At 38.8% G+C, this 25998-nt stretch overlaps 2 protein-coding genes across 5 annotated transcripts; both read right to left on the reverse strand.

Annotated features, from left to right (window-relative positions):
- Positions 1-525: 525 nt before the first annotated feature.
- fybb (FYN binding protein b) lies at positions 526-15296 on the reverse strand. 3 transcript variants are annotated; one of them, XM_034895749.1, is made up of 19 exons: positions 15029-15296; positions 10845-11778; positions 7271-7403; positions 7085-7158; positions 6567-6589; positions 5809-5867; positions 5118-5250; positions 4827-4986; positions 4206-4323; positions 3906-3922; positions 3697-3769; positions 3468-3551; positions 2975-3015; positions 2647-2728; positions 2385-2484; positions 1541-1703; positions 1358-1391; positions 1198-1229; positions 526-1072 (listed from the first exon to the last, which is right to left on the reverse strand). In XM_034895749.1, exons 1-19 carry the CDS (start codon positions 15029-15031, stop codon positions 1050-1052), a joined length of 2286 nt encoding a protein of 761 aa, XP_034751640.1. In that variant the 5' UTR covers positions 15032-15296; the 3' UTR covers positions 526-1049. The 3 variants fall into 3 exon arrangements, with proteins under 3 accessions (XP_034751640.1, XP_034751639.1, XP_034751641.1); XM_034895748.1 differs by having other exon boundaries at positions 3906-3925; XM_034895750.1 differs by lacking the exon at positions 3468-3551 and having other exon boundaries at positions 3906-3925.
- Positions 15297-18435: 3139 nt separating this feature from the next.
- Positions 18436-25518, reverse strand: ccdc80l2 (coiled-coil domain containing 80 like 2). Of its 2 annotated transcripts, XM_034896903.1 has the most exons (13): positions 25462-25518; positions 24848-25241; positions 24683-24771; positions 24343-24516; positions 24083-24234; positions 23619-23942; positions 23177-23417; positions 22835-22991; positions 20787-20923; positions 19889-20040; positions 19638-19741; positions 19246-19326; positions 18701-19035 (listed from the first exon to the last, which is right to left on the reverse strand). In XM_034896903.1, the coding sequence occupies exons 2-13, from the start codon at positions 25122-25124 to the stop codon at positions 18701-18703; spliced, it is 2223 nt and encodes a 740-aa protein (XP_034752794.1). In that variant the 5' UTR covers positions 25125-25241; positions 25462-25518. The 2 variants fall into 2 exon arrangements, with proteins under 2 accessions (XP_034752793.1, XP_034752794.1); XM_034896902.1 differs by having other exon boundaries at positions 18436-19035; positions 24848-25503.
- Between the last annotated feature and the right edge of the window lie 480 nt (positions 25519-25998).

Raw genomic sequence — 25998 nt, forward strand, 5'->3', positions numbered from 1 at the left:
AGCAATTAAGTAATCAACTAATCGTTTAAGCTCTTCATATAAGTTAAAACTTAGTAAGTTTGGCTAGATATACCATGTATTATTCTTAAGTCCTATCTCTATTCTCCATAGTGTTGTATCAACAACATAATTGACAGCAAAAATTAAACTCCTACTTAAAGTGTCAAGTTTGCTATTGTTGTAGTTCCTAGATGGCTTCCACTAGATGTCGTTGATTCTTCTGTTTCACAGAAGCTGCAGAAAGAAGGTCATGAGTCAGGAGTTGCACATTTTTTGCGTTTTTGAGTTTTTTGAATTGGAAACTGGAAAACTGGAGAAAGTAAAAAGTCCAGTTAAATGGTCTTCCTTCATCCTCCCACATCTCATACACCAGCACACAAGTAACACAAGTTTACAAACACCACACAACTGTGTATGGTAATTGTTATTCTGAGATATACTCATACAACAGGAGCACTCTCCCTTTACCAATTATGCTTTTACAAACTAAGATGTGTAGAGAAAATCAAACATTTCACACATTTCCTTTGTCTGAAATTGCATTTTCATAATTTACAGTATTATTGAGAAAGTTTGGCACTGAAACAGAACCAGGAACTTGGGGTAAAGACATCAGAGTTAGTTTATATATAGCAATGCAACGTACAGTATTATGCCAAGGGCATTAAGGAAAAGTCATAATAGCAAGTTATAAACAACATGTAGCTATTCAAATGAAATGCAAAACACAGTAGAAGAAAACATGTAAATGCAGTGCTGTGGAGATTTTCAAATACTGTTGTTCTAACAAACGTTTCCCACTTTGTTAAAATGCTGCTACCCCATGAAATAGTATTGTTGTTGTTTGAAGAAATACAATTTTGAAAGGATCACATTGTTCAGAGTATAATTAAAGCTAGCCTGATTTCAGATTTAAATGTTGGTTGACACATAATGAAGGAAAAGATGATAATATGGTCTGATTATCAGGCTAAGCAAAAGCAGCTCCAGACATAATAAATAACAGGAACAATATCAGTGTAAAACAGTACACCTAGTGCAGGAGGTTTTTAATCGTTGTCATAGATGCAATCTGAAAAGGAAAATTGAACATTGATTAAAAATGTTATTTCTAATATAAATAGTGATTTAGGTCAGCCGTGTGGATATTGTATATTTGTATGAACTGATGAAAAGATGTACTGAAGATGTACATACCATCTCTAATATCATCGTAGATATCACCATCGCTGTAAACACAAAAATGAAACTATCAGTACAGACAGTGTGTTTTTTGGTTTGTTTATTTGTGTGTGTGTGTGTGTGTGTGTGTGTGTGTGTGTGTGTGTGTGTGTGAGTACATGCTTGTGGTACTCACTCCGTTACAATGTGGCCAGTCGAAACATAACCAACTGTAAAATACACACAGACTGACTTTAGACTTGGAATGAGCCACTTTTGTGGTGCAAAGAATGAAAAAGCTGTAGTGGAGAAAACTTGATCACATGGATTGATTCTTTGTCTTTGCAAACACAAACCATAACAAGCAGGAGATACTCACACTTGCCCTCCTCGTTCCGACAGATGAGTTTGTTATCCACGGCTTTGACAATGACGTCCAGTGTCTCTCCTCCTTTGACTGGAAGCTCCTTTACACTCCACTTCTTGTTGGTAAGAGTCGGGGCGATGGTCACCTGATGCAGCACCTTTATTTCACCCTCATACTGAAAGACAATTACATCATCAATATTTTGACTGTGCATACATTTTAGTTTTACATTCTCGGTTAGAGATTTCCCCGGGTTGCTGAAAGACTTGGGTGCGCATATTTGGCGAAGGAGGTTAGGGGTAGGCCTAAATCCCTCAATTATGTTTTTCAATTAAAAAAAAGGCAATTTCACATGATTTGGACCATTAATATCACCATATCTGTGTCAAAAAATGGGAAATGCTAGAGCAGACAATAAATAACACTCAAAAGGTTTAAAGAACAAACTTGCTAAAGAAGTCCACTGGGGACCAACTACAACAATTAGATCTCAGCATCATTTAGCTAGTTTTGATGCTCACATTGATTTTACATTCATTCGACTTAGGTGCTGCACTCACGTCTTATACCTGTAAGAAAAACCCTGTTGATGATGGTATCTTAGTTTTTAATGTATGAAGAATAAACACTTATTAAAAGAGTTCGACCTTATAGTCACTACAATGATTACACTTAATATCCTAAAGAATTTATATTCTTCTATTGCTTCTATTGAAGTATTAGCTTTTAAAGTAGTAGCTTTTACATTTGAGAGCAGCTGTTTTTATTTTTTTTGCGCTATAGGACTGTTCTAGGTTTTTCAGCAGGGACCCTGGTAACTGATAAACATGCGTAAAGACATTAAGGAGCAACAAACTTTAAACTTTTTCCTGAAGTCCTTCTCCTCTTTCTCAAACTTTTTTTGCTTCTTTGGGTCCATCTCTTCAGTCTTGCTTTTGACTTTCAGGGGTGGAAGGCTGGAGAGCATAAACAAACGATTCTTTGGTCATTTCTTTGTTGTTGTTTGTCAGCCACAATATGTTTTTTGAGTCTAACATTTTTGAAAATACACTTGAACAAATGGATCTGAATGGATGTTATTGTAAGGTTATTTTGTCTTAAGATTGATGTAAATGTACCTGCTGATGGGAGGAAGGGGAGGCACATTTTGAGAGTCAACATCGTCGTATATCTCCTCATTAATCGCTGCTCCTGGCTGATCTGTGATAACACGTGGAAGAAGAAGTCAGTGATATAAAAATGTTTTACTTTATGACACCTAACATTAAGAGGGGACACATTTGATTCAGACTACATAAAACAAACATCAGTCGTCAGCTGTAAAGGCTATAAAGAGAAGGTGTGTTTGCATTTTGTCTACTGAGGTTTAAAAAGTTTAAGCTATATATATATACATATTGTCTTCTTTTTTTTTTTTACATGGTAGCATATTACAGTGAGGGATACCTGAATTCCCCTCTGCAGTAAACTGGCTGGGTGGAGGCACTCTGGTAGAAAAATCAAGAAAAATCCAAATGTTACATAATTTATATCATGACAGTATAAAAAATTCAAAAGCTAATTCAAAGCAGTCCAAATGAAAAATCATATTAGTTAGAATACTTGAGGGTGTTAGCAGCAGATTGGGGCCCTGATTTTTTGATTAAGTCAACAGTCATAAATCAATTACAGTCATGCAAATGTCTCGAGAAGATGAGTAAAGTCATAGATCAGCTGCACTGATTGTAATCATAGAAACAACTCTTTGATTTCAGTTTGCCAATTAGCATCCTTCGGTGTTATTCACTAAGAGGTGAAGGTTTTGATCTGGTCTGGGGAGAAAATCAACATCATAAAGCAAATTCTTCTTAGAGGAATTGTTTAAACAATAAAAGTGAAAGATTAGGGATTAACAACAGTGGACAGTAAATGATTGGTCTTACAACTGAGTGTATTTTACTCTTTAATGCTGGCAAGACGTCTGTTCCGGTCAAACATCCACAGGAAGCCACGAGGCTTCGTTGGACAAGACCTGGAGTCTGGACTAGAGAGCCAACCAAGGATGAAATAAAACCTGCATTTCTTTTTCTGTTTACTTTTTTTTTCTATTTTTTTTACTTTCCTGTGTATCCATCATGAGCATATTGTACTCATTTCGAATTAACACATTTGAACAAATCAGTTCTCACCTGACGTCCAGGTTTGGATCAACAACATCATCATATATTTCTCCTTCGTCTCCTGGTAGCGGGGGTAGAACAACTAAACGAAAACGACAAGTAAATTATGTAATTAGTGACATGTTAAACTCTGTGAAACAACATTGACATTAACTGAATGCAAAGATTGTAACTAAGTGTAATGAATGACTTATATTATTGTGAGGTTTTATACATACCTCCTGGTCTTTTCATCCCACTAGAGAGAGAGAGAGAGAGAGAGATGTGATATTAACATTGACACAACAAAGCTTCCTGAGTATGTCAGAACTGTAGTACTGGGTGCCATTGGGTATATCAACCTGACGAAGTTTTGATTTTTTTCAAGGACAATTGTTAAATATTTCCAACTACTGTCTGTATGGATGTGTTGAGAAAAAATAGTGGCTCCCATGATTTCACTTGTCTCCATTCTCACAAAAGTGCAACTCATCTGTGAAACTAACTGATGTAGAGTTAGAATATATATAATTCAGTACCTGTTATCAGGAGACGCCACATCGATGTCATCGTATACTTCAGGGTCACACGCCTGCTGACCGTGACTTTTCAGAGTGTTGAAGTCAATTTCCACTGACGTGGTCTTCACATAACCAACTGTAAGAAACAAAGAGCAAAGTGAAATCTTTAGTCTTTAGTTGCATGTATGAAGCTCAAAAATAGATTGATATAAAACTGAGAATGTATAAAAAATAAACAATAATAAGGATAAGATTGATTGATTGAAATGTATTTCAAACATGTAAAAGAAAACCGAAACGGTCCTCCAGAAACTAAAGTTACACTACTAAGTTACATAACTAAAAGAATAGACGTACATGAATAATAAATACAAAAACTTTTCCATGTTCAAAACGTAGTGGAGGAAGTATTTAATCCAACCCCTTTCACATAATTCATTGTTAGTTAACAGCTTCCTCTGTCATAAATGTTTTTTTTGTTTTTAATAAGACATTTAATAAAAGTCTTATCCTGTTTTTGCAGAGGGGACTGGAAGGATGACCGGCCAAAAAGAAAAAGACAAGTGAAAGATGAAGCAAAGGCAAACATGAAGACGTGAAGATGAATGAGACCAATCAGGGATACATGTGTGAACTTACTGCATCCGTCCTGCGTCCGTCCCAACCATTTTCCCTCTGGGTTGCCCTGGACACGGATGATGTCCAGGCTTTGTCCCTGCTTCAGAGCAAGGTCAGTCTTAGTGCTTCGGCAATCCAGCCGAGCTTTCCCTTGGTGGACGACCTCCAGGGGACCAACCAACTATGCACAAATGCACACAGACAGAACAAAAGAAGAGATTGTTACATTTATTTATATGACATGCTTTTGGCAAAACAATGTATTTGTTCATTTTTAAGGGTCTAGCTTCATGTTTAGTCTTGTTTGCTCACTTTGAACTTCTTTCTGGCATCTTGTTCCTTCTTCTCACGTTCCTTCTGCTCCTTCTTCTCAGCCTCCAGTCGTTTTTTCTCCTCCTTCTCGTCTTTCTCTCTCTTCTTTTCTTGTTTTTGTTCAACCGCTTCCCTTTTGGGATCGAGAGAGAGTTGATAATAAATAAACAATAAATTGTAAAATTGTCACAGATTGATAAACAAATGCACTTGCAAAATGTGGCTCCTAAGATTACACAGCATATTGTTTTTAGAAAGAGGACAGCAAAATACATGTCAATATGAAAATAATCAAAGCATACATTATCTTACATTATAAAATACCCAGTTAATATATTTAAGTGGGATTATTTCTTATAACGGAATTAATCATAGTATTTAGGCCTATGCTTATTTGCAGCACATCACTTAAAGGATTTTCCAAAAGTGCAAAACACAAACAATACTAGAAACACAATTCATCAACTGAAAGTACACACGAGTGAGAATGAACGACTTCTTGTAGTGTTGCAAAACAACCACCAGAGAGTAGTGTTAGTGAAGTTAGACAAGAACACAGCTGCACTGGGATTAAAACCAACACTTGACTTGAGTGAGGGTGCCCAGTAAATTGTTAAACATGTTGAAGTACAATAGTGAAGTCAGTGTGTTGTATAAACAACTTAAGATTTAATGAAGAACACTCTCTCACCATCGTTCGTCAAGGTCCTCATACATCTCTCCGTCATCATCATTGTCATCATTTTCCTCCTGGGCCGGAGAACACGCAAGTAAACACATCATTAGTTCAGCAGCAATTAGTTTATTTTCATACCTCATACAGTACATACTTTATCATCCTATCCACCTTTGCAGACCTTTTTATAGACTTCAGTGATGTCAGTCTGAGGTCAATCTAACATATACTTACCACACAAAATGTGTCGTCATTTACAGTACTCATCTTTTCTTTCTTGCGTACTTACTTACTGTGCTGTTGCTGTATTTTTCACTACATGCTGCTACATACTGCACCACTCAATGCAACAGCCCCGTCTCCTTTAGAGGTTGGAATTAGGAAATCAATTTGCTGATCGAAAGACTTTGGTTAAGTGTAAAGATTTGTAGTGACTGAGTGCAGTTTGTTCATTCCTTCCTCTAAGATATGGACGTCAGTAAGTGAATGCGTAACCTTGCATATGGCATGAGTTCAGCACTGATGTGATTGTCTTCAGTTTAGTCTGTTGTGGTTATAGTCCAAGATGTCACTTTTAATTTAGAACAAAACTAGCCCATACAATCCCTTTTAAAATAAGGTAATAGTGTTGCAGTAGTCAGAAATTGGGAGTAAATGTCACCTCTAGCGTCTTTATGAGCACACATGAACATTCTTATCTTATTGTGTCTGCACCTGCACATGTAACTGCATGCAAATCGGTATTTATGTAATAGTAAATAAGCACGTCTCACCTTTGCCCTCTGACTTGGATGACCTAAAGAGAAACAATAAATCTACATTACAAGATATTTTGATCCTTGTGGAATTGCTACAATCATCATAATCCAACTCATACTTCATATCTGACTATTTTTATTAATTTAGTAACAGTCATAGAGAGTTTCTTAAAAAATGTATCTATTCATTCTGAATCATGTAAAACAACATTTATGTGTTTAAGGTTTACAGAATGATAACTGAACTAGACTATCTTGACAGCTATTGATAGAAACTACAAAAAACTGCACAGTGTTAGACATATAGTATATCATATACAAATTACCCAGATAACCACCCCAAAGTAGGTAAAGAGTTGGTAACAGTAAGACTATTCACAGCCGAGATATTGTGGCTAATATAGTTCCATGTATGTGTGTCATGTTTAGCATCACACTGTCCTTTTTTGTCTTCCTGTGCCGGTAAATACAGAAATGCCTTGCCGCATGGTCATGCCACATCACATTTGGTCAAATAGTGAACATTACTGAACCTGAAGAAGGTGGTAGAGGTGGAGGAGCTTTCTCGAAATCATCAACATCATCATAGACCTCATCTTGCTGGATCCTGAAAAGGACAGTCAGGATTTACCTTTTGTTAACTGGAGAAGCTTTATCCAGACGACATACTGCACATACATTTGTAACTGTGTTTGTGTGTGCATGAATGTGGGACTTACATGGCTCCAGGGTGTCGTGGAGGCAGACTAGGAAGTGGGGGCGGAGGGGGAGTTGGGGTCACATGGTTGCTATGGTTACCGGGGTGAGAAGCTGGAGGAGTTGGGAGAATGGGCTTCTGTAAGGTGCCAGGACCTGTAACCAAAACACATGGTGTTAAAATAGGCAAGTTACTGTAAGTGGCTTTACCCTTCAATGACTGTATATGTAGCAATAAATAAACAGATATATAGAGAATTTTTTCAATCCCCAGTGGGGTAACTACTGTGTTTGCCCATGCGAAAAGAAACCTCAAGTCAGACAGGCCCCAACAAACAATATGACAGTGTGAAAATACTCACTTACTGTACACGTTCTGCGTTTGAAATCAATTATCATAATGGAGAAAATCATTGTGAGTATTTCCACTCATGTCAGTGTTATCCATCCATCCATCCATCCATTATTTGTAACAGTTTATCCTGTTCCCAGTCAGGGGGGGCTGGAGCCAATCTCAGCTGAGATCAGGCGAGAGGTGGCATGCACCCTGGACAAGTCACCAGTTATTAACCAAGCATGCTTACAGTCACACCTACAGGCAATTTATATTTAATAATGAACCTAACATGCATGTCTTTGGGCTGTGGGGAAACATAAGAAACCACGCCAACACACAGAGAACATGCAAACTTCACACAGAAGGACCCAAACCAACCAGTGGGTTCAAACCTGCAACCCTTTTGCTGCGATGCGGCAGTGCTAACCACTGCACCACCATGCAACCTCTGTCAGTGTTATATTTTATATTATTGAATTATGATCAGCAATGCATTACAGTGTAAGCAGCTTTCCGCTGGTGGAGCTGATTTTTACTTCTTTATATAGAGTTGAAGGATTGCATTTTATAACAATACTTTGCAGTCTGGTAGAAATTCTCCAACTCAAAAAATGCAGAGGAGTAGAATAATTATAAAGTAACAAAATTGTAAATAAGTATAGTACTTTAATGAATGTACCGGTAAATAATTCACAAACTTTGTTTAAAGTTTATAGTAAAGAAATCAAATGAAGCGACAACAACATCAAAACTGTTATTTTTGGTCTTCTGCTTTTCAGCCAACAGACATCCTTTACCTCTGACTAAAAATCTTTTCAGATCAGGTGTGTGTCTAAAAACCAAGCCTTTCACCCCAAACTATCCGTGTTTGCTGGAACTTATTTCCTCATGTGGTAAAACAAACTCGGCTGTCAGAGCGGATTGCGAGGAGGAAGGAGAAAGCAGAAACTGGACAGGGAACTTGGCCGAATGAAATAGAGGAACCAAGTGTGTTTCTGTGACTTCAGTGTCTTGTCTATAGCAACTTTACAGCCGCTTCTGTGCAACATGCACACATTTTGCAGGATTTTCAAAAGGCAAATTCAAATGCTGCATGAACATATCTTAAAATAGCAAAAGTAGTTGACTTTAAAAGCTATCATGCAAAAGTGTTTGTATTGCTGCTTGATCACTTGATAACTCTGCAAAACAACTGCAGGTGACGCATTGCTAAAGTCACTGAAGCCACATAAACTTGTGAAGTTATTTTCACACTTCTGAAACGCATTCAAAAGGTCTGTCCATAATTAGCGCTTATAGTAACAGAGAGAAAATGGACTTGCAACAACAAAATATAATATGAGGAACCCCTTTTTTCTGACTGTAACAAGACCTGCAAACTGTTTAGGCCATCTGCCATTTAATCTTTTTGACAGCAAACACTTGGTTTAGCTTCGCTTTCAGAGAGTTTAGATAAAATGATGTTGAAATCCATTGCAGTGTTTGATTTGGTGTACTTGTTACATATCGATTGGGACCAGGGGGACCGAAGACATATCATAACAAATGTGAAAATAAGTGATGTGAATGCAGACAGATAAATTATTCCTGTCTGTGGGCCACATGTGTGTACCTGATGGCAGGCAGAATCTACTAAAACTCTATTTAACAGCTGTTAAAGTCATTTGTTCAGTATGTTGCCTTCTTAATGGTTATGAATTAGATAGGAAGGAGATTTATAGAGAAAAAGCAATAAAATGTATACTTTAGACTCGTATTTTTTCTGTAAACCATCACATGATTTTTCATTCTATTCGGAAGACCTACACTAAGGTGTTTAATTAGGGATTTACGTAAGCTTTAGTAATTCAGGTCAATATATATTTTGCAGCAGAGAGCTGAGAACTAATTACATATCCAAAAGATTAGAGCCATATAAATCAGCAACCTCTATTGTAGCCGTGATTTTACTGAGGTCATGAGTCAACATTTCCATATAAAGTGTAACCCCATCCCTATAAGTAATGTTTAATTAATTTTTATTCAGTTAATATATATTATATGTACATTTTATGAATGTCAAATTTGTGTTTCAAAGAGGTCCTCACTGTTTTAGGAATATAATTCAGTTGGAGAAACAATACTCTTTATATCAAGCCAGATATTGACTATAAAAATGTATATGATCATAAGAATCAGGCTATTAAAACACTAAATTCCCCAAATCAAAATGTATTTCCTCAGTCTCCCTAATGGCACATAGTCCTCACAAATGACACTATCACTGCAAGAGGATATGTGGCGTTTTTCCACTTCACGGTACCTCCTTAACTTGGCTCGACTCTTGACTTTTTTAACAGGTACTTTTTTTAGTACCACCGCAGTCGAGGTTCCAAGCGATACCACAAGGTGACTGAAACCTGCAGATTACTGATTGGTCGTAGAGAATCCTCACTATTCACTGCATCATCATTGCTAGTGACAGACAGGGGTGTCCTGAACAAACCTGCCGTGTTTAAATACTTTATCCAGCGTTGTTTTTGTTTTTTTGCTGCCTACAGCTTCTTTTGAACCTAAATTTGTCTTCTGGCTGTGGCAACAACCACATGCCGAGAATCAAAAACAACACACCTTTGACAAACTGCTGTGAGTCGCGTTAGGTCACAGCAGTTTCCTGCTTTGACGACCAGCCACGGCTCGCCTCACGCATGAGGCGGTACTAGTCTGCAATGAAAAAAAGAGGACGGGCCACCGCGGTCGAGTCCAGCTGAGTCAAGCAGGTACCATGAAATGAAAAAACGCCAATATTGTCTCTAACCTTAAATGTGAGTTCATTCCAGTAGTAACGTATCTTCTACAGTTCAAAACTTTGCAGTTATTCTTTTAGATTGAAATCTGTTCAGTTTCAAGGCCCAAACTTTACCAAATTATGAAGTAGTAGATTTGATTCCTTTTTTTATAATTTATACAAATAAAGGAACTTCTATAAGAACTTCTCTAAAGAATGCCTGCTTGAATTTATCTGTGACACAAAGCGGGATCACACATCTTTGAGACCTTTGAGAGTGTGAAGTTGTTATTATTTTTAGATGGGGCTTCGGACTACATTTTAAAATGTAACTTTGTAATGCACTGCACTACAGTGAGGATTGATTTGTGTAAATACTGATATGTATATTCACTCACTGAATTGGTGGTTACTTCCTATCATAATTAGTAGTGTTCATCTGTGGTGTCACTATTAAACAAAACAAAAATACTGTTAATTAAGTCCTACTTACCATTGTCAGATGCCACAGTACCACTTCTAAATCTCTCCAGGTTGACATTGGGGGGTCGATTGGGCTTGGCAGGAGCAGGGCCCAAAGCTAAACTGTTGGGGAGGGAGTTACGCTTGGGGCCTGAAGTGACATCACTGATAATGCTGATAGTTTGAGGAGAAGGCTTTGGAGGTTTTTTGATGCTAGGTTTTTTACTGGCTAAGGGTATTGGAGGAAAGACTGAATTAGTAGCAGTGAGGGGAGGTTCGTTGGCTTTGTCTGCTTTCATCCCACCATCCGACTCTTTGTTGAAGGTATTCTGAGCGGTCTTGAAGTTGGGGGGCGGCTTAACACTGTAGTTTGTCGGAGTGTTTGCAGTGTTCGTACCAGCTCCTGCCGGTTCTTCATTTTGCTGCTTTAATTTTGCAAAGCTGCTGCTTCGTTTTTGTTGTAAACCTCCACCACTGTCTTCTTTCATCCAGCTGGGCTTGGAGCTGGATGCTGGAGAGGGTTTAGGAAAGGCAGGTTTGGGGTCAGACACGGTGGAGCTCAGGAAGGGCTTGCTGAGAGGGGGCTTCTGTAGAGGGCCTTTAGCTTCAGCAGCCTGCAAAGGTGGCTTCAATGGTTTATTAACAAGGAAAGGTTTTTTGTTGGCGTCATCCTGGGTGTTTTCAAAACGGCTAGCCAGGGCTTTTGCTTTGTTTGGTTCATGTGCCTCTGTGTCACTTTTAGTTGATACGGTAGTTTTTAGAAAAGTGGGTTTTGGAGGAATATTTATCGCACTGCCTGAGTGGCTCTCTAGTACATTTTTTTTTGTCTGTATGTTGGGGCCAGATGAGAGGGTGGGGTGCAGGGGTTGTTTGATGCGTCCACTCGGTGTGGAAGAAGTCTCGTCGGTGCTCCCCCCACTCGCTTGGAAGCGAGCCATCATGGCCTTTACATCGGCTTTGTTTTCCTAGAACGAATGGAAGAGGATCAGAAGTAGAGTTAATAATCAGAATACAAAATCAGAATAAAAAATAAGATTTGGATGTGCTTTGCATGCCAGAATGTGAAATGACTTTAGCAAACAAAAGCCCTAAAAAGGAAACAGAAACTGCTTGACAAAGCAAAAGAGGAATAAACTCATACAAAATTCACAAATTCTTAGTCCGACATGAAATTTCGCGTAGAAACAGAAAGTTTCACAACTTTAAAATATCTTCCTATCAGGGCATTTCAAATGTACGTAATTTCGGCTCTCTCTGGGGTTACTTATCATCAAAGGAGTTTGTTGGAAAAAGTACTGGCCTGAATTGTGGAAGGCCATAGCGTGGGCCAAGAAAGAAAACCTTTGAAAATCTCCAAAAAGTTGAAGCGGATCCAATTTACAGGAAGGATGCACAAATTAACATTGTTTGGAGTATGTTATGTCATAGAAATAAATACATTTGAAACACATATCTGCTGCTACGAGCACTGCTTTTCCACACAGTATACAGTACACCGTGCAGTTTGTGGTGTCCCAACTGGTATATAAATATGACATTGTTACTGTGTTTGTGTTTCAAAATAACCACATGATGGTCTGGCGGAATAACCCAATGGAAATACTGGGTCAAAATGATTTATTTTTGGTGTGATCGATGACCCAGTGGTTTTCATGCTCATAGGTACTGGGTCAGTGCTGGATTGACCCAAATTGGGTTCAAATTAAACTAGTGTGTAGTTGTATCTGTTTCTCTCGTTTCTCTAGGCCACTCATAAACTACTAAATGAATCTCCTGTAATCTGATGTTTTTTAATTTACCTAAATAAAAGCTCTTTTCTATGCTATGGATACTATTCATATTATTCGGATAATGTAGCCTATACAAAGATGAGAAATGGGAACCAAAATCCATTCTCCACATGATCTTAAAATGTATAAATAAAAAGCAAATAGGATATCTCAAAAGACAACGTTAGATAAAGGTTAAACAACACGTTAAAGCAAATTGTGATATGTTAAATAGGAAGTACTATAAAATAGATGGCTTTACACATTCTTCAGTGTAGGTAAACAAAAAATACTTTTGTTGGGTGTTGTTGAAGAAGAGAGAGGGATATTAACAATATGCCTGTTTTGAGGATGTACGATCCTTAGCAACAAAATAATTTAAACTGTATTAATGCAATTTGATTATTTATTACACTGAAAAGAAGTCTATAATAAGAAATACAATAGTGTCACTTTGGCTGAGGCACAAAGGGATGCAATCAAACCTCTTGGTCCTGTGTGGTCAAATGAACTGACCAAGCAGCAGCCACACCTATTGTAATGAGGCACGACTGAGGTATGACTGGAGTCAGTACCATACCAGGAAGTGTAGATAAGAGCGTGCTATTCATACAGCAGAGCAATGAAAGTGTGTCTGTGTGTTGGGGGGGGGGGAGGGGAGGAGAGAACGGTACAACAGAAAGTAGAAATGTACTGCATGAAGCTAAATGGGAAGTTAAACAACAGTGAATATCAGATCTTGTAACAATATAATATAATTAAACCCAGTTAGAATATTGTAAAAACAGCCAAGTCAAACTTAATAGTATAACTCATAACCTCCCCTACCGACCATGTCTCCTAAAAATTATGTTTATTATGTGTTTTTTCCTTCTCATATAGCATAGAGGTTGTAGTAAAACATTATGGTTTTGCTTAAATACTGAAAACACCGATCTTTTCATAACCTTAACTTGCAAAAACATTAAAAATGTGAATCATGTTTTTGTTATTACAAGCAGAAATTGTGGGAAAAGAAATGTACAGTTTGAACATTTTGAAGCTTTGCAGACTGGACTCCACTGTTCACTCATCTATCCATCATCCAAAATATAGAACTGCAGCTGTTCAGTTAGTTATCCTGCCAAAATGGAGAAGATAGTGTTGTTGGAGAAGCAGGTGATGTTGGAAGATTTGTTTTAGAAGTTTTTATATTTTTTGTTCCACTGTGACACTGTGTGTGTTGTTGAGAAGGCCACTGCCAACGTTTTCTTTAAATCGACCACCTTTCAAGCCAACCGAGGTTCTGTATTTGGTGCTGTACAGTGGTGGAATGTAACTAAGTACATTTTCTCAAGTACTGTTCTTAAGTATAGATTTGAGGTACTTGTACTTTACTTAAGTTTTTTCTTTCTACTTCTACTCCACTAAATCTCAGAGAGAAATGTTTTCCTTTTGGCTCCAATACATGAATCTGACAGTTTTAGTTAGTAGTTACTTTACAAATAGTTTATAAAATACAATGTTTTATTATAAATTAAACTAGCCAACAATATGCAGACTTTGGCTGAAATGTCACTATAATGGTGCCAGGAACATTTTGTAGTGGTGTTATTACGCTGCCTGTTAACACCAAGCATGCCGTGATGTGACTGCATGTCCCAGCAGTTGAAATGACCACTTCTCCAAGTGATTGTGCAGTTGCAATTTTGTAAAAACTTAAAGACAAATTCTGTAAAGTCCTGTAAGACCTGTCAGAATAATGCAACACAACTAAACAGATCCTTAAACTGCGGTCAAAGTGACCATAAACTTTGGTCTTCTGAAACTGTATAGCTGTAAAAAAAGTGTTCAGGTATGATTTATTGCAGGGCCGTTAGACTGCATTAGTTTAAGCTAGGTGTGATTAGTCTATCAGCAAACTGTACATTCTGTATAAACACAAGTATAGTTAAAGTAATATGACCTTCAGAGAAAAGAATGTGAGAAAGAGATCTTTTGGTCAAAGTAAAGAGGAACCTATGTAATGAAAAGTGGAGGCCAAAGTTGTCTTACACAATCTAGATGACACAAAACCACACACATGCACACACATACACACAAAATACCCTAATGGGGGCTCCTCTTTTACACAATGTATATAAAGAAATGAAACAAAAACACAAAAGTATATTAAAATAACCTTGTGTCTTAAAAACTATATCAGGATTAATAAAAGCCCATATATATCGATACAGTGACTTTTTAGTCCAAGTTCTGTTCAATGCATTTTAATATAATAATCTCTAATCATACATGCAGTAACTTGCTCAACCAAATTACACTGTCAAAATCTTAAGTAAAAGAATGAATGGCTTGAAAGTGTTGAAGCATTCTTTCATAACATCGTGCCAAGGTACACCAGAGTAATTATTATATCTACAAAGTGATTTAAAACACGTCTAGTTGACAGTTAAGTTGTACTCACCATTCTCAGGACGGCTATCCCAGGCGCCTCTGCTAAGTGTAAATGGTTGGCATATAAAGTGGTGCAGAGTGTGTTTGTTTAGTGTAGCTGTGTGAGTTTCTGTTGAGGTCGAAGAGCGAGAAAAGCACAAGATAAAGTAAATGACAAAGATAGTGACAAAGCATTAAGTGTGTGTGTGTGTGAGTGTGTTTGTATGTAGGAAGGATGTACTCTCCAGTTGGGTCAGTGATATCAGCAGACTACTTGACTACTTCCTCTCTTGGTTGAATGTGTGTTTTAATGTGGCTGTGAGTCTCCCAGCCTCTGTTATCTGAGTATTTTGATCTCATGGATTTGCCTATACCTGGCAAACTCCCTCACTTTTCTTCTGTGCTCAACAGCTGATGCCCACTCACTCTGTGGCACTTCGACAGAAAAACCCCTGTGGTGGCAACCGTGTTAAACACTTTAAATGTGACATGAATAAAAACTTTATGACCATAATGAGCAACAACTATAGTAAACACTACAGTAAAGAATCTGACGATATGTCAGCATAACAACAAGATCACCCGTTTGCAGCCATGCTTCTTTCTTATATAATACTAAGACAAGCATGACAACATACTCACAATGAAAGCATGCTGATGTTTAGCAGGTACATGTTCACTCTTAGTTTAGAGCGTTAGCATGCTAACATTAGCTAATTATATTATTGTGTTGGCATATGTTTTTTTTTATATAGGCATGAAAAACTGCTGCAGTAGTAATTTTGTGACATGGTTTTTATTCAGTATGAAATATGGGTAAGATAATTGTTTGCAATTAAAGGCAAGCTTATGTGGCCATTGGATGTCTTGTCCTAACTCATAAGGTTAGCTTTCACAAATAAATTAAACAAAACACAAAACCTCATTGTTACTTTAATATCAAACCATGGGCAACAAAGGGACATTCAGGACATTTTAAACAGCAAGAAGAGGGCTTTTAGAGCTGGTAATAGGGAGGAGCTAAAAATATCCAGGTGGCCTTGAAACTGAAGATAAGGTTCTGTGGCTTTGTTTTGTTAGTTTCTACTTATAGTTTGGGGGGGGGGGGGGGTTCTGGGTCTGTTGGGTCTGAGGCTTCTTCCCTCTTTTGTTCTTTTTGGCCAGACCTCCAGACTCTCATAGTTTTGGTTTAATTAACCATAGTTGTAAATACATTTTGACCTTATTCATCGTCGGGTTTGGTATCACTATGTTGACGGTCTCATTGAGCCTAAGTTGTGTTTGTTTGCGGTGGCCATAACAGAGGCCAACGATAACTACAAGAGGAAGCTGAAGTCTAGCAAAACAAAGCAAGAGAGGTGTGGAATGGCATGAGAACCATCACTGGTTTTTGGTCAGCTGACAATGGGATTGAGGGAGGAGTGGATAGGGCAAATGAACTGAACCTGTTTTTTAACAGGTTTAACTGCAGCCCCCAGAGACCACTCAGAGATTTGTACAATCCATTGAAACAATTTCTTTTAACCTAATCTGATTTATAACCTAATCTCACTTACTTCTACATTATTTGTCTGTAAATACTTACATTTTTATTCATGTCTTATTGTAGATATATTACTTATTTACTGAAAACAATTATAATTGGTTGTTATGTGTGACGGTGTAGTGAATTGAGGACCAAAACGCAAAGACAAGCAGGCAGGCGAAAGGTTGGGATGAGGATTTATTAACCAAAAAAACTGGACAAATACAAAAAGGATCCAAAAATATGACACTAGGAGTTCAAACTGAAGCAAGCAACAACTGAGTCCAAAATGCAGAAAAGGGAAAAAAAACAGGATAACTAAACAAGAGCCCAGATACCTCAGGAAAGATTACCACAGGGACACAGAGACTGGAACACATTAGCAGCAACAAACAAAAGGATCTGACAAGTGACAAAGGGAAAACAGAAGCAACAAGCAAATAAGGTGATGCAACAGGTGGATTACATCAGGGCGGGGACGACAATCACAAAGGCTTTGCACAAGGCAGGTAGTAAAACTAGACAGGACTAGACAGGGGAACAGACTATCAAACTAAAACAGGAAACAGAACAGACACAAGACAGGAGGTAACACTGGGAGACAAGGGAGGACACACGGAGAATAACAGTAGTCTGATTCTAATGGATTCTGACAAAAATATAATAGCAACAAAATGCATATCCAACCCCCAGCCCATATGCTGCTAAATTAACATTGTTGAAGCCTAAAGCCTAAAAATGCACTCAACTAGAGGCAAATAATACCGTATTTTAGCCATGGTTTGTCAAATAAAACAGGAGAAAAAGTAAAATAAGAAAGAAGTATCTTATATGACATTTAACTTCTTTTTTACTTAAAAAAGTAAAAACATAGCTATGGGCACCATAGTGGTTTTCTTGTATGTAACAGAAATGTGTAGTTTAGGGTTATGAGAGAAGGTGATGACAAATAAGTAACATTTCCCCACATAAACCAACTAAGGCTCACACCGGGCTGTGGTGTGCAGATTCCCCCAGGATGCCCTGAGTGGAAGGCCCCTGCCAGGACCTTTCCCGAGTCCCCACCATTCATCAACCGTAAACACAATTTGCGTCCACCCCGTCTGGCTGCCATTCATTTGAAATTTGGGAGGTACGTTACACCAACATGCAAATGTGATCAGTCAGTACGTTCCTGTATGTGTTATCTTGTTATTTTGATGTTATTTGACTACCTAGTTGTAGCTTTCAGAACCAACAGTTACTGACTTCTACTTTTCTCTTACTGTAGATGCCGCTCCGCTAACAGATGCTAACATCCACATTTAGGCATGTGTGGTATCAGAGGTCATGTTTTGCTTTTAAGAATTGGATCAAATGGTCAAAAGTCCCAGCAAAAAAAAGGCAACAAACATCACCATATTTATAAATGCTCATTTAGACCTTTTTTTAGTAAAGTTGACATTTTCATTTTCATGGCAACAAATTGCTCGTTTGGTAGTAAAGGTTGATGATCCCTGGTCTATGTTTATATGAATCACGCTCTCCTTATTATAAGATAATGTTTGTTTGTAGATAAATATATAAAACCTAAAACAGTTTAGGCTGAAGTACTGAAAGGGGAGCAAAAAAAGTAATTTGAAGAATTTGATTAAAGAACTGTTATAAAAGGATGCCCTGAGGAATGTTTTGAATCCAGCATCAACAACTCTTTGTTTAAGTGACCCTGAGGTGTCTGAAGACTGCATAAAAAATAAAATAAAAACATGATTGGCTTTCCATTTTTGTGACTGTGTTTAAAAAAGAGTGGACAGAAGTGTTGCCAAAAGGCACAATATGCTCAGCCTTGGATGGACCTTCTTTTTGTCAAACTGTTGCTGTAATCTGCAAACAATAACAGAACACCATGTTTTCCAAAAAAAACATCAACTGATGGGTGCGCATATGCTTTTATTAAGACTTTCTTGAAATGAAACATTCCAATATGTTCTGCTCTGCTTTTCAAATGTATTACTCGTAAACATAAAATATTAATCTTTCAATTGTGGCTCTGTGAAGATGTGAGTCCTGGACCTGTGAGTCCTGAAGATGGTTTAACGTGTCAACTTGCTTTTGTGTGTTCATGTATTTGCTTAGTCATCCCAAGAATTCAGGTAGCATTTCTTCACTCCACTGTATCTTCTTCCTCCTGCTCTCTCATCATTCCTCTGACTTGTAATACAAATATGTCTCCTCCGCCCTGTCTTCATCATAGCTGTGATAATGCCCCCCCTCACTGCCTTCTCTCCCTCTGTCCTCAGGGCAGTGGATCCCCAGTTTCTTCTGCAGCTTCTCCTCCTGGAGGCGTAGCTCCATGGAGTCCACCAGGTCATAGATGCTATCCAGAGACCACATGGGTGATGGGAACCATGCCTTGACATCGCTATCCTTCCCTACAACCAGCATGCTGAAATAGTCCTTACTGATCTTCAGCTGTTCTCTCAGATTGTTGACCATGTCGGGGGATAACGGCTCAACTTCACTCTGACTACGACCTGGAGGAAGAGTGACAAGGTGAAAGGTAAGTTGTAACACCTTAAAAGGGTATTGAAAAAGTTGGAGTCTCGGCAAACACAGTTAAACCTTGAATTAAAAAATGTTGGGCATGCCTCTGTATTTTTACATTAATATACACAACATTGATACAGGTACTGTTTCCTTTACAGTCCCATGTACCTGTACTATCTCACATTACTGTGACTCACCGTTAAGGGGAAACAGTTCAACCGTTCCTGATGCTTTGTCTCCAGTTCCAATCAGCTTCAACATGGCAAAGTGGCGAATGCCTGCAGAAAGACCCACAAATCAGGTAGTCTGGAGGCAGCATAATACAATGTCCAGGTAGCATAATACAGTGTTTTACAGTATAAATAAGAATATATTAGAGTACAATTAAACAGTACACTTCTTTACATTGATGACCTTTTTTATGTAAAAATGTTGTTATTTAATTATGCCAAATATGGCGCACACAGTGTGGGTTTGAATGTCAGAGAAGAAACCTGACTCTGTTGTAACATTTTCACATTCTGCCAAAAACTTCATAGCAGACAGACGGTGGATTGTTTAGCAGATGTATGTGTGGTGTGTTCCTGACCCAGGTTACACTCCTGTCCACTGAAAGCAGAATGCTGCTGTTGGAAGGAGTAGTCGTCCTCAGAAGGAGCAGAGATGAGCAGCAGTCTCCTCTTAGACATGAACCTAAATATCCATAGAAACAGCATTTTAAGGTCTATTGTTCTGTATTATTTGACTGTTACATTATACAATATACCCAAAGAGGCTCCAGATATTGTTTGTCTTGTTGTAGTATTGGGTGATAATTAGCACTGGATTACAGTACAGTACCTGAGCAGTGAATTCTCAGCTTCAGGATTTTGCTTGCCATTGGAGCAGGACAGAGGAGTCCTCCTTTCTTTTTCTTTTTCTGAGCGCCTAGAGGGAAAGTTGTCAATGTACTCGAACAGAGCAGTACTTGATGGAGGAGCCTCAAAGACTCTCTAGTGAAAAGATAAAAGCTTATTAGGCAAAAAACAACAATAGAGAAACTAGTCAAGGGTAGTGGATTTGTATTGCATGGAATAACATCTCTGTAGTTCCGGACGTAGTCTAAGAATACAAAAAATGGAAAGAATATTGTAAAAACACTGGAATGAGACAGCTGGATTATTTGAAAAAAAATTGGAGATCAATTGATTATTTTGTAAACCTCCACTAAATTATGCTGGGTTGTCTGTAGAAGAGATAGTCTTATTTGCTGTTGTGCCAATACATATAAAGGAGCTATAGTGGGCAGACCTTTTCTTTTTTTTGTGATTACATTTTTTTAGTTTTTAAACAACATACAAAACATACAATAGCCCTCCCCCTTCATCATCTCCACCCACCCTGACAATCGTTATGTTTTTTTTTATGTTTTCATTGCCGTCTACTATTGGTCCAGCACCTCCCTTCAATGGTATTTGGATGTGCGTGACTACTATTGGTTGTGTTGATTATTTTAGATTTTCACAAATAAATGAAAGGATGGCACTAACTTTGTCAAAACGTTTTATAAAAAGTATTGTCTTTGTGACTTTTGCACTGGCATGGCACAAAAGGGGAATTTTGTTCTTATCATGCTGAGCAGCTGTGCACTTGACAGCTTCCAGGCTTGATCATGAGTAGGAGTGGTGCTGAGAAACAAGCATGCATGCTTTTCAAATCCATATAAGAAGAGAGAAAAAAATGCAGAGGAGACTCATACATTGGGCTTAATGTCGTAGTCTGTGACGGTCATGGAGAATAGGTCAGAGGACGACAGGCCAAACTCTGCTCTCAACACAGAGACCAGGCCTGAATCTGAGAAATGTTCGGATTGGTCACTGAGTGGAGGCTCCGACTCTGAAACACAAGATAAATGAATAAGGGAATGTCCGTTGTTATTGATGGGGCTATGGGAAAGGTTTCGGGATTTTTTGTCAAAATAGACTTGACCCTCCCTTTACCAGCAATTCCTTTTTCTATGACCCTCCACAATAATTAGGAAAAGAGGCATAACCCTTCCCAACAATTTATTGATGCCTTATGTACTGCATTGTGCTTGGTAATAATGTACAGATGTTTTTACAACAGTAACATCCATAATTTAACCTCTGCTTTCTCATCTTAAACATCATACTCCACTGTTAAGTTGGCCCTTTCAGTACATTCACTCCCGAACGTTGTTGTGGGAACACAATAAGCATGGAAAGTCAATGCACCCTTCCTGCATTACTGCATTACTTCAAATAAGTTACTCCTCTAGTACACTAGTAGTCACATAAATAAAACATTAAACAATAAAACATTGAGACCATTCAACAAAGCACACTGGGCAATAACAAATGCAACACGTGACCTGGCTGCTATGGACTCGTCATCACGCTTCCTCTGTCGTTTATTTTAGCATATAGGTAAAGCTGTCAAAAGCTGAACATTATCCAAAACTCCATTTCTCAACGAGCGTTGATGCTTCCACTCCTTCCTCCTCAAATGGCCTGAAAAGGGTGTTATTTGCTCAATTTCACCAATAATCCCCGGGATCGAAAGGGTATTTGAAGAGTACGTATTGGGGCCTGAAGTGTGAAAAACGCAAGGATTACGACCTGCCAGCACAGGGCAAGGCCTTCAGCTATTGTGGATGCACACCAGTACACCCCCTGCAAGTCCCAGAGACCGAGATGGGTCAAACATGTGAAAGTTGCCAATAAGCTTTCTTATGTAGTGGACTACAGGTGAGGAGGCCCCACCCTAGCCGCTACCTCAACAAAGCACCTGGAGAGTCGTTAAGCTCCACACTACACATTTAGCTAGTTGATTACCCTTAACAGTTTCAGTCACTTTAAGTAAAACCACTAAAATCTTTCCAAAAACACAGAAAATCCAGCAAAAACACACAGCAGGATTAGAACAAGTAGAAAAAGCAGCAGCACCCAAATAAAGTGAGTACTTATCTTAATATCTAGCCGTCTAATAGTCTGTTTCATCAGAAACCAAATGCACTCTGTCTTAATGTTATTTTTCTTACATTTGACATGGTTTATGTTCTTTGCGTTTTGGCTGTTGGCCGCAGTTAGCTATATATTTATTGGATCAGACCCATCTGCTAGTGAGGGGGGGCTGAGACTGAGAGCCACATAAAAAATTATGCACCAAACAAGCCACATTGAAATTTTGCTTTTTTAATCACTACAAAAGTTATGATTGTGTTATCATTTAGTTCCAAGTACCGTTGTGTGTGTTATAGTGCCTAAGTACGCCCTTAGAGCTGCTAGCATGGCTGGAGACTGTAGTCTTGTTTTCCATTGAAATGGCTGCTGTTCAGCTGCTGCTTGGAAGCATATCCATATTATATAAAAACACCACCGCACAATAAAAAATGTTGGCAGCACAATCACAATGCAGACTATAACTGACTGTTTGGAAAATAAATTGAAGTAAAGAGGATGAGGCTTAAAAAACACCAGTATGATTTTTTTCTTTGCAACAAATACAAGAGGGAAGAAATTAACAGTTTCAGAGCTATTGAATTAAACCTCCACTACTACAATGATAGCAACATATTTGCTTTCGTTAAAAATGTTCATGTTCAAAACATGTTCCTCTTTTGGTTCAGAATATTCCAACATTAGTTATTTATGCAAAAACATCTGCTTGAGATTACTGCTTGGACCACCCCTAGAGAGAACCTTACCAAATGTTTTAGATGCAAATATGAACGCAAACAGCCTCATTAAATTACACAAAAGTGTACAAACTCTCCATACTGCATACCAAGCTGGTGGTGTCGCAGGGTGAGTGTGGCGTCCCTTCCGCTTCCCACAGTGGTTGCCACAGTGATCTTCCTAATAGCGAGGTCACAGTGTTGTTTCTCGTTGTTGTCTTTCTGCTGGATGTACAGTGTTGCATCTCTGCTGGGCGTTGAGATCAACTAGTACCAGGAGGACAACACACACAGATATACATCACTCAAAATGGATGACAGGGAGCTGCAGATGTCTTAAAAGTCCATGCATCTTTGCGTGCATTTACAATGTGGATGTACAACAGGATTAGAAATAAAAGACACATACACACACATGTTGACAACAGGATGCAAAAAGAGAAAGTTCTCACCATTAACCTTCTTTTCCCCTTTAAACTGTCCAAAAACTCCTTCAGCGCTGTTTTATCACTCTCACTGTTCTCTCTGTTGGACTTTTTCCCTCTTCCTTTCCCTTTCTTACCTTTGTTCCCTTTACCCTTCTTCTTAGAGCTCTGTTTTTCCTGTGTGTCATCCTTTAAATTTTGCCCTTTTTTATCTTCCCTGTTTTTCCCTTCATGTCTACCATTCCCTTCTTCCACAGTGGAGTCAGGCCTGCAGTAGAGCAGAAAAAGAGAAAAGACTTTAATGTTCATCCAGCACTAAAAACAAAACCACACCTCTGTCTGGTTTAAGGGAATGAGGAAGCATGACAGACCAGATGGGAACACACAATCTAAACAGGGTTTAAAATCAATGGAAGAGCCGCACGCTAACGTCTGTTTGAAAAATTGACCATAAATATGAAAATAGCACCTGTCTTTCTTCACTTCTTTGTTGCCCTTTGACACAGATGTGTGGCTGTGTACTCTTTCATGTCCGTTAGAAGTGGCTCGGCCACCGCTGTTCGAAGCCATTCCCTTCGTGGACCCCACAGCAGGCACCGTACGGATAACGAACCTCGACCGTCCACTCAGAATATCCTGGATTTTACTCTTCAGGAGAGCTTTTTTGTCCAGTGGAGGTTTTCTTTGTAATGCCACAACTGAAGTCATATTCCCTTGCCTCTGAGGGCTCGGTACCATCTTCTTCTTAATCTTTTTCCTTTTCATCACAACCTTCTTTTTAGTGGTTTTACACCTAAATAAAATAAAAACATAGTTTTCCAAACTTTGAAATCTTGGTCGTTCTTCCTACATAAAGCACCACTTTAAATTGAAAGTAGACTGAATGAACTTGTGAAATTCTTTCTCCATTCTCTATTAGTGTTATAATGGAACCTCAAATTGGATCCTTTTCTTGTCATCTTCTCCAGTTTCCTCATGGGGAAATGATCAATGAGCTCCAAAACTGCCTCAACTCGGACCGCATAGGGGAAGCGCTCACTGACCCGAAGGTTCTTCTTCAGAACCAGCATGGTGAACCCTTGCTCCTGAAACCATTGGTACAGTATAAAACCTACATGTCAATTAAATTAAAATAAATAATTCAATGTCTGTAACATATTTATATTTTGTCAAGATATTAACTGTTTACTTACCTGGCTGGTGAGCTCCAGGTAGTGCAGCAGTTTGCTAACTGTGTCAGGGTCCAGGCTCTCCACTGTGGCGTCTCCTTGGAAAGTGGTTTTCTGAATGCGACCTTCCATCATGGCGTTCTGGATGATGGTGATGATGAATGTGTCTCTTTCTGCTAGACGGCAGTTGAGCCCTTTCTGAGAGGGTTAGGGAGAGACACAAAAGAAAGAAAGTTATAGAACAGATAGAAAGGGGACTGCTTTTAGTGAAATTCCTTTGTATATTTCCCAACTAAAATGAAGCAGAATAGAAAAAGAACCTCCAACAGGTGTATCTGAAGAGAAAATTAAACCAGTACAGTACTTGTTCCATTTCTTCCAGCTGTTTTTCCATCAAACGAAGGTAGTGATCATCGTGTGATGGGGCTGTTATCACCCACAGTCGCTTTTTACCTGTGGGGGGGGTACAGTACTGTAATTAGGTAAACAGACAAGAAGATACATTAGCTGATCAGGACATTTGTCTTGCCTGCAAAGTCAGCCAGGAAATCTAGCTCTGTGTCCAGGCTTGATGAAGACTCTCCAACTCCTCTGTTGTCTCCATGTTCTTCGTCCAACCCCAACCCCTGCTCAATCCCGGGAGGCAGGTCTGAATAGTCTCCCCAGTCCCGCACATTAGGGTCCAGCTGATCCTTGGGCTTGCTGCGACTGATGCCCGACCAGGCGGTGAGCAAACTTGGGTAGCTGAGGCTCCACAGAGCAGCAAACAACAGCAGAGGCAAGTGTGACTTAAAGAAATCAATCATCCTTACTGACTGACTGTTGAGTGGTTGGTTTGTTGATCTGGAACTGGTTAGCGGCTCACAAATCCCCCTCTGATTAAAAAATGCATCTGTGCTAGATCGTAGGCAGTAGTGTTACATCTGAAAAAGACAAGATGGATTCAAAATTGATTTAGGAGTTCACAAGCTCTAGATCAACAAGGACAAAACTGAGAAATATCTATATGTTGAATCCAAATTCAGTCCCTCTTTAAAGGATAGAAGGTTTCTGTGTCCTTAAAAGAAACAGGTGGATCCAATCTGACATGAATCTGGAAGGTAAAAGGACAGCAAAGACTGCAGTGAAGTTAACCCCTCTCACCAGCAGAGAGAGACTGACTGGGGAGACTTCCCTCCCTTTCAAACACACACACACACACACACACACACACACACACACACACTCCTGGTTCACATTATACACTAGGATCGTTAACAGGAAACTCCTGGAATTTTCTGGGACTTCAAAGCATTTTCATGCTGAAAAGAATCTCTCTCTTTCTCTGTCTCTCTCTCCAAATCTCTGTGTGGTGTGCTGCTTTGTCCCACAGCTGACTGGGGGTAACTTTAATGCCCATTTGAAAAAATAAAGACAATCACAGAAATGTGAAGACATCTGCTCTTTTGTGTTGTTGATGAAGAGGCTTGCTTGCTTCAGGGGTGCTGCTCTGACCTCTGACCTCCCTCTAGAGTGGGGCAAGTGAAGGGACAATATCCCTGCAAGGATCAAATTTCTTGCATTATTACACGGGGTGAATATTTGACAGTGTTTTTCATTGTAACATTTGTCACTATCAAATCAGAGACTGGCAATGACTATTGTAGGCTTCCTTGCACATGGAGGAGAGGTAACAACATT

Source organism: Etheostoma cragini, chromosome 16, assembly GCF_013103735.1.
Source record: "Etheostoma cragini isolate CJK2018 chromosome 16, CSU_Ecrag_1.0, whole genome shotgun sequence".
Taxonomy (NCBI): domain Eukaryota; kingdom Metazoa; phylum Chordata; class Actinopteri; order Perciformes; family Percidae; genus Etheostoma; species Etheostoma cragini.

Coding starts and splice junctions, on each gene's coding strand:
- ccdc80l2 (XM_034896902.1), bottom strand. CDS start 25,124: ATGATTGATTTCTTTAAGTCACACTTGCCTCTGCTGTTGTTTGCTGCT. Junction 20,041..20,786: donor ACTACGACATTAAGCCCAAT/GTATGAGTCTCC, acceptor TCTTTTCACTAG/AGAGTCTTTGAGGCTCCTCC. Junction 19,327..19,637: donor TGGACAGGAGTGTAACCTGG/GTCAGGAACACA, acceptor GTCTTTCTGCAG/GCATTCGCCACTTTGCCATG.
- fybb (XM_034895748.1), bottom strand. Junction 5,868..6,566: donor ATCCAAGTCAGAGGGCAAAG/GTGAGACGTGCT, acceptor TCTCCGGCCCAG/GAGGAAAATGATGACAATGA. Junction 3,770..3,905: donor TGGGATGAAAAGACCAGGAG/GTATGTATAAAA, acceptor GTTTTCGTTTAG/TTGTTCTACCCCCGCTACCA.